General features: G+C 39.5%; 1 protein-coding gene across 1 annotated transcript in view; it reads right to left on the minus strand.

Moving 5' to 3' along the window:
- Positions 1-8,336: 8,336 nt before the first annotated feature.
- The window catches only part of Acsl3 (acyl-CoA synthetase long-chain family member 3), a gene marked incomplete at its 5' end in the record, with an annotated part of 47,564 nt that continues 43,926 nt past the window's right edge, over positions 8,337-11,974 (minus strand). The window contains 1 exon segment of the mRNA XM_005395491.2: positions 8,337-9,056. Coding sequence (XP_005395548.1) covers positions 8,899-9,056 — 158 coding nt within the window. The 3' untranslated portion in view covers positions 8,337-8,898.

Genomic DNA, 11,974 nt, shown 5'->3' on the forward strand with positions numbered 1-11,974 from the left:
CCTACAAAAGGCCAGGAAAGCAAAACACATGTGCTGTTAGTGCAAGCGACACACGTGTATGGAATGTGCCGTTGTCATGTGTGCAGACTGCTTTAGATGTAGCTGTGATAATTGAAGTAAAGATTATTGTTTTCTGTAACGTGCTAGTGGTATTTTCATTGTAGTTCATACAAGAATTTGTGTTGTTCTTTTTAGGCTTTGCACACCAAAAAAACAGACAATGTTGAAAATTTTGGTGCTTTTTTACAAACACTCAATAAATATAAAAAATTCAATACTTTACTTTTATAATTTTTCCTGTAAAGTACTCATTGTTTAATACAATAAAATTTGAAAAAGTAAAAGTAATAATTCATTAATAGAAATAGTCTAAAAAATAAACATAGGTTTGATAGACCCATGTGTCTGTGCCTTTATGACAAAATTAGGTGTTGTGCTCTGTGGACTATATTTTAAGAACTTAGCCGACCATGGTGGTGCATGCCTACAATCCCAGTACTTGGGAGGCTGACTTTCACAAGTCTGAGGTCAGTCTAGGATATATAGTGAGTTCAAGGCTAGCCTGAACTACACAGCAAGACCCTGCCTCAAAAATAAATAAATAAATATATATATATATACATACACATACATACACAAATACATTTTCAAAATTTATTGCAATGAAAGACACATTGCCACTAATTCCCTTCAAAATATTTTCCCTTGCTTCAAACACTCATACCATCATTCTGGTCATTTTCTGAAGCAGTTTTCTTTCATTAGTGCCCTTAGTTGCACAGTTTTGTGCCTTGATGTCCTGAATTGACTCAGAACATTTACCTTTCATGATCACTTTTACCTTGGAGAAGAGCCAGAAGTTGGTCACATGGTGCCAGATCTGGTGACTCAAGTGAATGACGGCATACCGCGATGTATTCACCAGTCTGCCTTTCTGTTGGACAGCGCTAGGCAGCAACACTCACCGTATCTTTGTCACACCATGGAAAGATGCTCAAGAAAAAGGACTTTCAGAACTTGGTTCAGGGGCCAGGGATATAGCTCAGTGGCATAAGTGCTTGCCTGGCAAGCCTGAGGTCATGAGTTTGACTCCCGGTACCAAAAAAAAAAAGAAAGAAAAGAATGGGACTACAGCTTTGCTGGGCATGGTGGCACATGCCTATAATCCCAGCACTAGGGAGGCTGAGGCAGGAGGACCGTTGTGAGTTCGAGGCCAGCCTGGGCTACAAAGTGAGCTCAAGGTCAGCCTACACTGCATAGCAAGACCCTGCCTCAAAAAGACAAATAAATAAATAAATAAATAAAAAGGACTTGGTTCAGAAAATAGCAAGAACCACAGAATAAGTATGTTCAAGGTAAGGAAGTGAATTTTGAGGGGGATTAATGACAATGTATCTCATCTAATATTTTTTAAAATATAAACATTCACCATATATTTTGATCAAACCACACACATGCACATTCACACACACACACACAAGAAGTAAAAGTTACTTTATAACTAAAATTTGACCTGCCCATTGCACTATGAGGAAACTATCCTTAGATGAGCTTCCATTTATACAATAAAAGTTAAACCAGGTGTAGTGGCACATGCCTGTAATCCCAGCACTCAGGAGGCTGAGGCAAGAGGATAGCAGGGAGTTAAAGGCCACTCTAGGTTACACAATTGAGTTTAAGACCAGCCTAAACTACATAGTGAGGTCTGTCTCAAAAAAAAACCACAAAAAAAAAAAATTAAAAAGAAAAAAATTTTGGTTTGCTTGGGCCACTATAACAAATACTACAAACTCAGTTGTCTAAGCAGTGAAATTTTGCTTTCTCAATTCTGGAGGCCAGAAGTCACCAGTCATGTTGTGTTAAGGACCCATCCTAATGACCTTATTCTAACTCACCCACCTCTGTAAAGGCTGCCTCTCCCCATGCAGTGATGCTCCGAAGCACTAGGAGGAGAACTTCAATATATGCAGGCATTGCACTGAGCATGGTGGTGCATGCTTATAATCCCAGCTGTCAGGAAGCTGAGGCAGGAGGATTGTTGTGAGTTCAAGACCAACCTGTGATACAAAGTGAGCTCAAGGCCAGCCTGAACTGCATAGTGAGACCCTGTTTCAAAAAGACAAAAAACAAAACAAAACAAAAATACCTCTCTGTATATATACATAGGCAGGGTAGGGGTGCATTTCAACTCATGTTCTTTAAAACCTGAGTATATGCAGGACTTTCATTTTCAGTCTATATTTCTAAACTACTAGAAATTTTATGATGAACTTAAATTCAAACATTAAGCAATTCTGCAAAACACTATTATGGTATTTTTGCAACTTTCTTACATCTGAATTCAGTTCCAAATAAAACTTTCTCCATAGTATGTCAGGCAGGCAAATCACCATGAGTTCGAGGCCAGCCTGGACTACACAGTAAGTTCAAACCAGGATGAACTACATGGCAAGACTCTCCCTCAAAAAACAAAAACACAATATTGGCAATCCTTGTACCTTGGCCTCCCAACCCTCCCATACATTAAAATTTTGAAAGCTAGTGCATTAAATTATTTGGGCCACACAGTGCTAAGCTTTTCATTTCTATCTTGTTAAAAAAGACAGGACTTTTCATGTGCCACAGAAATCTTTCACAGCTGCATTTTCCTAACAACTATGATTTTTCGCACTGAGAAGTTAGGAGTCAGGGGCTGGGGTAGGCCCACATGTGCACCTCTCCCTGTGAACCTTTACTCTTTCTCTCTTTTTGAGACAGGGTCTCACTTTGTAGTTCAGGCTAGCCTCAAACTCAGGGCAATCCTCCTGCCTCAGCCTCCCCAGTGCATGAGTCACCATGCCCAGTCCTTTATCCTTTAAAACAAAGATTGGAGATATAGCTCAGTGCAAAGGCCCTGAGTTCAATCCCTAGTACCACAAAAAAACAAAAACAAACAAAAGCTTTCAATAATTTAGTTCAGAGCATAATGGGCCCTAAGACCAAAAAGTTTGACAGCCACTGCCCTTCTTATGTGAAAAATCATAAAATTCTATAAAGAATTGATAAAGTGTTATTTCTAAAGATTACCTTACCCTTGTTCAATACGTTTTTAAAAAATCCCTATGAATGTGATGAAAATGAGGAAATCTTCAGCCATAAGACATCCTCGGTGAAGTTCATCCTGGAGAAACTCCACAAATGAGGTTAGTTTCTGTCTTCCCTTGAACCAGCCCCCGATGAAACACAAAGGAGGTCAGGCTGGAAAGAAACTGGCAAGGCAGAGGGCGAGAGGAAAGCTGCAGCTGTACCTCATCCCCTGCAACACGAGGGGACACTTCCCAGAGAAAGCCTGCGAACGTGCCAGACAGGAGAGCTCCACATCAAAAGGCCCACACTGCAAAGAAACTGTTTCCGTGGGAGTCAGCCGTGTGGAAGTCTTCAAGCCGAGGTCTCATTTTACTGGATAACAAAACCCTACACGGGAGAACCACCTTTCACAACGAACCCAGGACTAACAAAACGGAATCACCAAACAGGAGAAGCTGCTTCTGAATGAATCCCACCAGTCACACAAATCACTAAATAAGGACATTGGCGGGGAAGGAAGGGTTTGCTGAAAAGTGTTTTGAACAAATCTGGCCTGCACTAGAAAAAGGCTTGTAACAGCAGAAAAGGAGACATGCACACACACACTGCCATTGTAATTTTGTTAATATTCTCAATCAACTAAGGGTTTGGAGCACCTACCCGAGGGGTCATGCACCATGTTAAGGCACAACGACCCAGGCAACTGTGAAAAGGATGGACCTTTGCCACCACTGCTTGGACACAGACCCATAGAAGGGAATCTGACATGCTTTGCCTTATCAGGTTGAATATCACAGCCTGCTGTTTCACATCATGTAAGAATATTGTTACAATGTAGATTTTTTAAAATGCTCATGCGCTATCCCTGGAATAGCACTGCTGGGAGGTAGTGCAACCTTCGGGGGGGAGGGCCCACGGCAGTGAGGTCCTTGGGACCCCGACCCTTCTGTCATTCACTTCCTGGATGCCCCAAGGTGAGCAGCTGCTCACTCCCACCATGATGCTGGGCCTCACAAGCAGCCCAAGAACAGGGCCAAGTGACCACGGGTTGAAACTTCTGGTCAGGCAGCCTTCCTCCTTTCAGGGTGATTTTTCTCAGCTCTTCTGTCAGAGCACTGGAAAGACAGTGTGGAATCTTTTGACAATACACACCTGTTTTATCCTAAAATCACGTACTCTATGCATTCAGGGTGGCAGAACTATCAAGCAGCTGATATTTTAAAACAAGAATCTGAGCAAAGTTAATGAAGAGAAAAGAAACACAACACCCTGCTAATGCAAAAAAACCCAAAACATGTAAGTCACACTGAAGCCTCCAATGTTTATGTAAAAACACCTAAACTGAGTTTCCTACAGGACTAAAGCCATGCATTTATAAACATGTTACTATCAAGTCACATATAACCGGTTTGTCAGAACGAACCCTGACTGCGGAGAGGGGTAAGCTTCTGAGAAACCACAGCATGATAAAAACTTCCTCCGACAATCACAGGATAAAATACTGGGGCACTGCTTCCACCCCTCTAATGTTAATGCTGAATTTATTTACAATCTCTATTTTTATCAGCACTGACTTTAAAATGCTGACAGCACAGCTTCTTTGCAGTTAAAACTAAAATGTAGGAATGGAAAGGAGAAACTCAAGGATTACGGCAGTTAGAACACAAGAACACTAGGAAATAAAATTAACAGAATTGTTACACCTTGTAGTGGGTTGACAATGGATAGTGGCCAATTTTTAACCCCACGGAGTAAGCGTAGTGCTGGGTGTGGGAGGCCCACCTGAGGACTGCTGCAGGCAGCACGAGGCAGAACTGGCGAAGAAAAAGGCTGCTGGGAGCAGAGAGAGGCTGCTGGGAAGGGAGAGAGCTGTTGGGAGCTGGTAGAAGCTGTAAGGAGCTGCTGGTTCTGTTGGAGGTGATCGTCATGCTGGCTTTCCTGATGAACTTGGCTGTTTCCATCTTTCAAGGAGCTCGGGACCTTGTTGGCACTGAGAATGGCTTCGGGTTCACTTTGGGATAGCTCTGGTCCTCACTCTGAGCATCGCTTCCTGGCTCCAGCAGGGAAGAAGGTGCACAGCTCAGTCTCCTGAAGAAGGTTGTTGTGTTGGCTTTCTTGATGGGAACTCAGCTTTCCTGATCATTGGAGGAGCTCGGGACCTCACTGTTGCTGAGGGTGGCTGTGGTACTTTTCGGGGAGCTCTGGTTCTTACTTTGCGCATTGCTTCCTAGCTCCAGTGCAGGTCCTTCATTCTGCTGGCACAGACTTACTTGATTCCACCACTGACCTTTGAGCCTTCCCAGCGCAGATCCATGGAACAGGCCCGCATGAGATATTGTTACGAGCTCTAGGTCTTCAGCTGGACTCATGCAGGACATTATTGTGGGATCCAGGCCTGCAGCTAGATTCCTTGGTCTTGGTGTGTGGAGAGATTTCCTGAACTCTTTAGTATATGAGTCTTTGGGTGACTATTATAAACAATCTTATAAAATCTGTGTCCTCTCCAATATTGTTCTCTTTGCAATAAGCCCCAAACCAACACAGCAACATTCCTCTTCAAATGCATTGGTAGGCCATGAAAGAAAATTCCCCAAATTTCTTTTACAACAGGTATTTCAAGAATATCCACTGAAATTTGGCTTTCTTAAAGGAGCTTTTATTTAGGAAAAAATATTAAATGCTTTAACATCAGAACCTTTTTTATGTGTCGTTACTCTTCAAATTTCATGACAAGTTACGAATAAGCTGTCCACATCATGTAGCTATGAATGGATCTTCTATACGACATATACTTCCTCAGGCAGAAAACAGCACTAATGAAGAACCGAAATGAACTCACAGTAAACGGCGAGTACAGAAAGTGTGCATCACGTGGTCCAACATGTACACTGTTTAAAGTGGCCCCGCCTTTAAAACATCACAGGTGTAGGGCTGGGGCGATAGCTCAGTGGAACACTGCCTGCCTGGCAAGCGCAAGGTCCCGAGTTTGATTCCCGGTAACTAAATAAATAAATAAAAGCATCACAGGTATATAATTTTCTTATGAAAGAAGGAACCAACACATTTTTCCAAAGAAGTTTAAAGTTGTACACAGAGGTTGTTTAAAAGCTATAAAATCTTGGAGCTGGGGATTTAGCTCAGCAGTACAGCACCTGCCCGGCAAGCGCAAGGTTGTGAGTTCGATCCCTGGTACCAAAAAAAAAAAAAAACAAAAACAAACAAAAAGCTGTAAAATCTTGAGTATTTTATAAGAAAAAAGTTTTCCTGGTTAATCTGTTAATGTTGTTTTCAAACACTGCTGAAAAATTACAAACTTTAAACATCATGGGTATCAATTCTAGTACACAAAGCAGTATTTAGAAAGTAGATACTTTGTTCTATTGCCAGGAAAAATTTTTAATTAAGGTCAAGCTAAAATTATGCGGGGGGGGGGGGAGTGGCCAGCGGTCTATGGGCTCTAAACTGCTAATGCATAAGGATTCTCTGTAAGCCTTACTCCCAGAAAACAATACTGAAGAACTGTTTTAGGATGCACACTCTATTTTTGGAATAAAGTTTTCCTGAAGTATTACCTCATTTATGCAGTATTTTTATAAAACAATAGCTGTTTGATGTTTTTCTCCCCTTTTGGGGTGGGGACAGAGGGCAGTACTGGATACTCAACCTAAAGTCTCTTGGATGCTAAGCAAGTGCACTATACCCACTTTTGAGACAAGGCCTCACTAAGTTGCCCAGGCTGGCCTCAACTTGTGATCCTCCTGCCTCAGCCTCCTGAGTAGCTGGGACTGATTACTGGCGGACGCTACCATTCACTTGTTAACTGACCAATTCTTGAAAGGGGAAAAATGATCAGATTTTTCAAGTCACTAAAGATGGTTTGGATTAGGAAGTGATTTCAAAGGAAAGGTCACTCATTAATATTTTATTTTTGTTGCACTGACCTCTGATGTCTAACATTTTAGGACTGAAAAGGAATTATAAAATTTAATCATATGAGAAAACAAATGTAACAATGAAATTAAACCAGCATCATTAGATGTCTTCCTCCGGATCAGTGATAAGCCACCTATTCATCTGACATTTCATCATAATCATCAGTTTTTCTCCTTTAAAGCACTAGAGCTCTTTTGTTCTAAATACAATGTTTTACTCATTTGAATACGATTACGGTAAAGACAAAACATCAGAAACAAATTTTCTGCACCTAGTCCGTATTTTTACATCAGTGTCCTGATATAAAGAAGTTCCATTTGCTTTCTTCCATATTTTTACTTCTTGTAGCAGTTTTCCGCCAAAACATCAAAATCTGAACTATGACAAAGAAGAAAACATCTAAAACACAGTACAAACACACAAGAATACAAGAGAGTTGAAAACAAGCAAAACACTGTATTGCAGTGTCTCCAGATATGTTGTGATCTGACAAGGTTCCAGCTACTCTCCTTTTGCCTTTATATATCTGTGTTCATGTTTTAGATTTCCTTTTTCTTCTTTCCTTTTGCCTTTTGATACCTGAAGTAACTAAGAAGAAAATAATTAGTCTGACATGAAAATGTGGTGCCTATGACTTTTTAAGCCCTAATTTTATCTTAGTTCATGCAAAATTACTCTTTAATGATTCAAAAATAACAACAATGCGTGTAAGATTTATCAAGCAAATAATGTTTGAGTCACAAGTAACTTCTGACATGAAAATCTACTAATCAAACCTTACGTTATAAAGCTAAATTCTTTTGTATCTTAGAATGCTATCACCAGGACTCTAAATTATTTCACTTTCTAGTATAGAAAGATTAATAATTTAAAGTGTTTTTAATAAGCTACTACCACTTAATATCTTTTTCACACAAACACCAGCGTAAACTCTTTAAAAATACTAATTTTGAAAGGAGATGTATAATTAAATATCTGCAAAGTTTACTAGAAGCAAGTGGGGTAGAATAATTTTTCATGATTAATGTGTTCATAAATGTACAGTTAAATGTACATGTGGTCAATGAAATAAACCATAATTTTCTACCCTTTTTTTTTTAAATTTTTCTTTCAGAATTGCTTCCATTTGATCTTGGCTCGTTTCCCGAACACATTTTGACAGTATCAGACTACTTGTCAAACGGTGCTATATCTGCTGCGTCCCATATCTCCTTTATTACTAAACCATGGCTTCTTCTGCTATTTTGCTTCATGCAGCACCAAACTAACTATATATTTTTTCCTAATAAAAAATAAATACAAAAAGAAAACAATGTCAGACATACATTCACAAGATCTCAATTTCTTGAAACGTAAGTATATTTATTTCTCTCAAATGCATACAAGACAATAATTACACAACAACAAATCTTCTGTTCAACAATGATTTGATTCATAAGCATTTGAAATTTACATAATTTCACATAAGGACCCTTGTGTTTTTAAATACATTAAGTAAAAAATCTCCCAAATAACCAATTTTTATATTCTTATTTATCCCTCTATACATTCAAACTTTAAAAAGTTACAAACTGAACATTATACAGAACATATAAATCATGTTTAAAAACTTGAGGTTTTAAAATCACTGCTTCCCCAATATGATCATGAAAATTTCTCCTGACAAGCACAGTCATAGGTGGTAAAGTAAACCAAAGGAGAAAAAGGAAAGAAGAGACAGACAGTTTGCTGTCTTAGTATTTTACTAAGCCTGTCAGTTAAAAATGTGATGTCACGAGAAGTAACGGTTTGGGTTTAACACGGAGAATGGAGTGTGCCTCAGTTTGAGACATGCATTGTTCAAGTATTTTCCTATTTGATCTGAGCTCACTGCAGCAAACTGATGCCGAAAGGGAGTAATTATTTTCTTCCGTACATTCGCTCAATGTCCGCCTGGTAATGTGTTTTAAGTTCCTTGCGTTTCAACTTGAAGGCATCTGTCACCAGACCAGTTTCGGGGGTCCATGGTTCAGGGCTTAAGCGAATTTTTACTGGAATTTCAAATTTTTCCAGACTTGCTGAGATGGTAAAAAGATAAAATGCAAAAGGCATTAGAAATGGGCAATTAAAGTTCTTACCAAGTAGTACAACTTTCCTGGTGGAATAGCACCAACATGCACAATTAATGAAGCCTATGAATCTCAATTCTAAGCAATATATCCCTCAAAAATACTACTATAAGTTTAAAAGAAGGGGGGAAAAAAGCACAAGAATGAAAATAGCAAAAGAATGTTTAACAGCTACCTATGAACAGGAAAATGAGTCAAATATAGAAGTAAATGGAATGTAACTATTATTAATAATGATCTAGATTTCCATGGGCATCCAATCTATCAGTAAGTTAAGAAAAAGGCAAGCGCAGCACAAAACTGGTTAGCAATGCATCCAGGTTTGCTGGATGAAAGACTATTCACCAGCATAAACCGTGTACCTCTAGGACTGGGATCCAGGAGTAAGGAAGGGGAAGACTTTACAAAGAATGATTCTTTTAGAAATTGAAAACAATAAAAGCTTGAGGAGAATTTTGTTACTGAGCCAGGACAGGCACTGTGGAGACAGGGTGCTCACTCATGACGGTGCTCCTAACGTGCTCTTAACAGCTAGCAGGTCTATAACAGAAGACAGGTGCAGGAGGAAAGGAGGAGAGGGGACATCAGAGGGAGATTAAGAAGGAGACGCAGTTTTAAAGAAACGTACTTTAAGAAAATTGGCATATTTTTAAAGCATCAATCAACATATATTTACTGAAAAAAAATGACTGTTGTTTGTAAAGAGCTTTACTAAACATTCTTAGAAAAATACAAAGAAAGAGAAGTTTCCACTTGCAAGTGGCAAGCAGTACAACAAATGGGAAAAGGTGAATACCCACAGATACACACAAATAGATGTGCTACTGGGGAGTGACATAAGCAAATGACAGAATAGCAATGCCCAGTTCCTATTCTTCCACCCCCAGACACAGATTTAACAACAATGGGCCGGGCGTGGTGGCACATGCCTATAATCCCAGGACTCGGGAGGCTGAGGCAGGAGGATTGCTGCAAGTTCAAGACCAGCCTGGGCTACAAAGTGATCTCAAGGTCAGCCTGAACTGCATAGCAAAACCCTATCTCAAAAACACACACCCACACAAACAACAACAACAAAAAAAAAAACCAATAATGTATAGACCCATGTATTGCCTGTGTAAGAAACTCAGAAACCAGTAAAGAGGTTCTTGTACTCCGGGCAAGCACATAATACCATCCCCACTGAAGTCTAGTTTTAAAAACATTGTGGCTTGGTGGAGCTCTTCTCTTCAGCACAGAACAGAGAAGAAACCTCCTGTGGGCATGTGACAGAAAGAACTGGTTTCTCTCTTACTTGAATCAAAGCACTAACAGGAACAAGGCCGCAAGTTGGGGCTGTCAACAAAGGTGATCAACATTCACAGTATCAGAGACACACAGCAGGGGGCGCTCCTAAGTAAAAACCAGCAACCCTCACCCACTAGACTCCAAACCCACAGAAGATGCATCCATAGAAAAGGCTTTTAGATGGCTCCAAAATCTCTAGCGGGGCTAACTAGGGAAAAGTCTTCCCAGCACAAAACCAGACTGCAAACACTAAGAAAAGCAGCTGTTTTTTCAGATACCAGAGTCTCAACAGTAAGAGACACAAAGAAACAGTAAAATGGGGCCTATTTGGCCTCTAAGACTAAATTAAATCTCCATAATCCACCCCCAAAGAAACAAACATGTAAACTTACTGGATAAAGAACTCAACTATCATAAAAACGCTCTGGGAATTAAAGGTAAGCACAAACAGAAAACTAAATGAAAATCAGGAAAGAAAAAGAAAAATCGTTGAGTTCTTAACAGAAAAGCTTGCAAGTTAGAAAGGAGTGAGATGACACAGCTAAATTACTGAGCAGAAAGGAAGAAAGGCCAACAAAGAATAATATACCTGCAAACCTATTCTTCAAAACTGGAGGAATAAGAAGACTTTCCTGGTTAAAACTTAGAAACTGTTGTGCTTCAAAGAGCAGCATTAAGAAAGTAAAAAGTGCACAAAGTGAGAGAATATATTTGCAAATCATATACCTGACCACAGATGTGTTTACACTGTATTAAGAATACATACAAATCAATACTATGAAGACAAAAATATTCAAGGGCCAAGAAGTCCACTAAAAAATTAGCCATCAGAGAAATGCCAATCAAACTACATGATAAAACTTTGCCTAGAATCTAAAAGCTAAAGAATAGCAAGTACTCCTAACACCAGTGGTCAGAATGTAAAACAGTGCCAACACTTTGGAAAATCATGCAGACAACATTGGGAAAAAATCCTTTGGAAGGTAATCTGGCTATTCTTCAAAGGCCTAATATAAAGTTAACCTCTATCTCATCAATTCACTCTTTAGGAATCTATCCAAGAAAAAATATATACAACGTCCACATGAAAGTGTTCATAGCAGTCTTATCCATAACCACCAAAAGTGAAAACAAATGTCTATTGGCTGGTGTATGGATAAACAAAATGTGGTATACGTCCAGAGTGGGGTATTACTTGGCAACAAAAGCGAATGAGGTACTGCTACAGGCTACAACATGGATGAACTCTGAAACACTACACTACGTGAAAGAAACCAACACAAAGCCATATATTGTATGATTTCACTTATCTAAGCTCTCCAGAATAGAAAAATTCATAAAGACAGAAAATTACTTACTAGTTTTTGAGGGAAAAAGGATTTAGAAGATAAAGGAAACAACTGATTAACCTGTTGTGGAGTCTGTTTTTGGGGTGATGACAACATTGCAATACGGACTGTGGTGACTGCTGTACAGCCTGGCGAGTGCGGTACTCTAAAACTATGGAACTGTACATATTAAATGAGCAAGTTGTATGCCTGTCAATTATATCTCAATAGGGGCTGGGGATTTAGCTCAGC

The sequence above is a fragment of the Chinchilla lanigera genome, unplaced genomic scaffold, assembly GCF_000276665.1.
Source record: "Chinchilla lanigera isolate Chin_1 unplaced genomic scaffold, ChiLan1.0 scaffold00052, whole genome shotgun sequence".
Taxonomy (NCBI): Eukaryota; Metazoa; Chordata; class Mammalia; order Rodentia; family Chinchillidae; genus Chinchilla; species Chinchilla lanigera.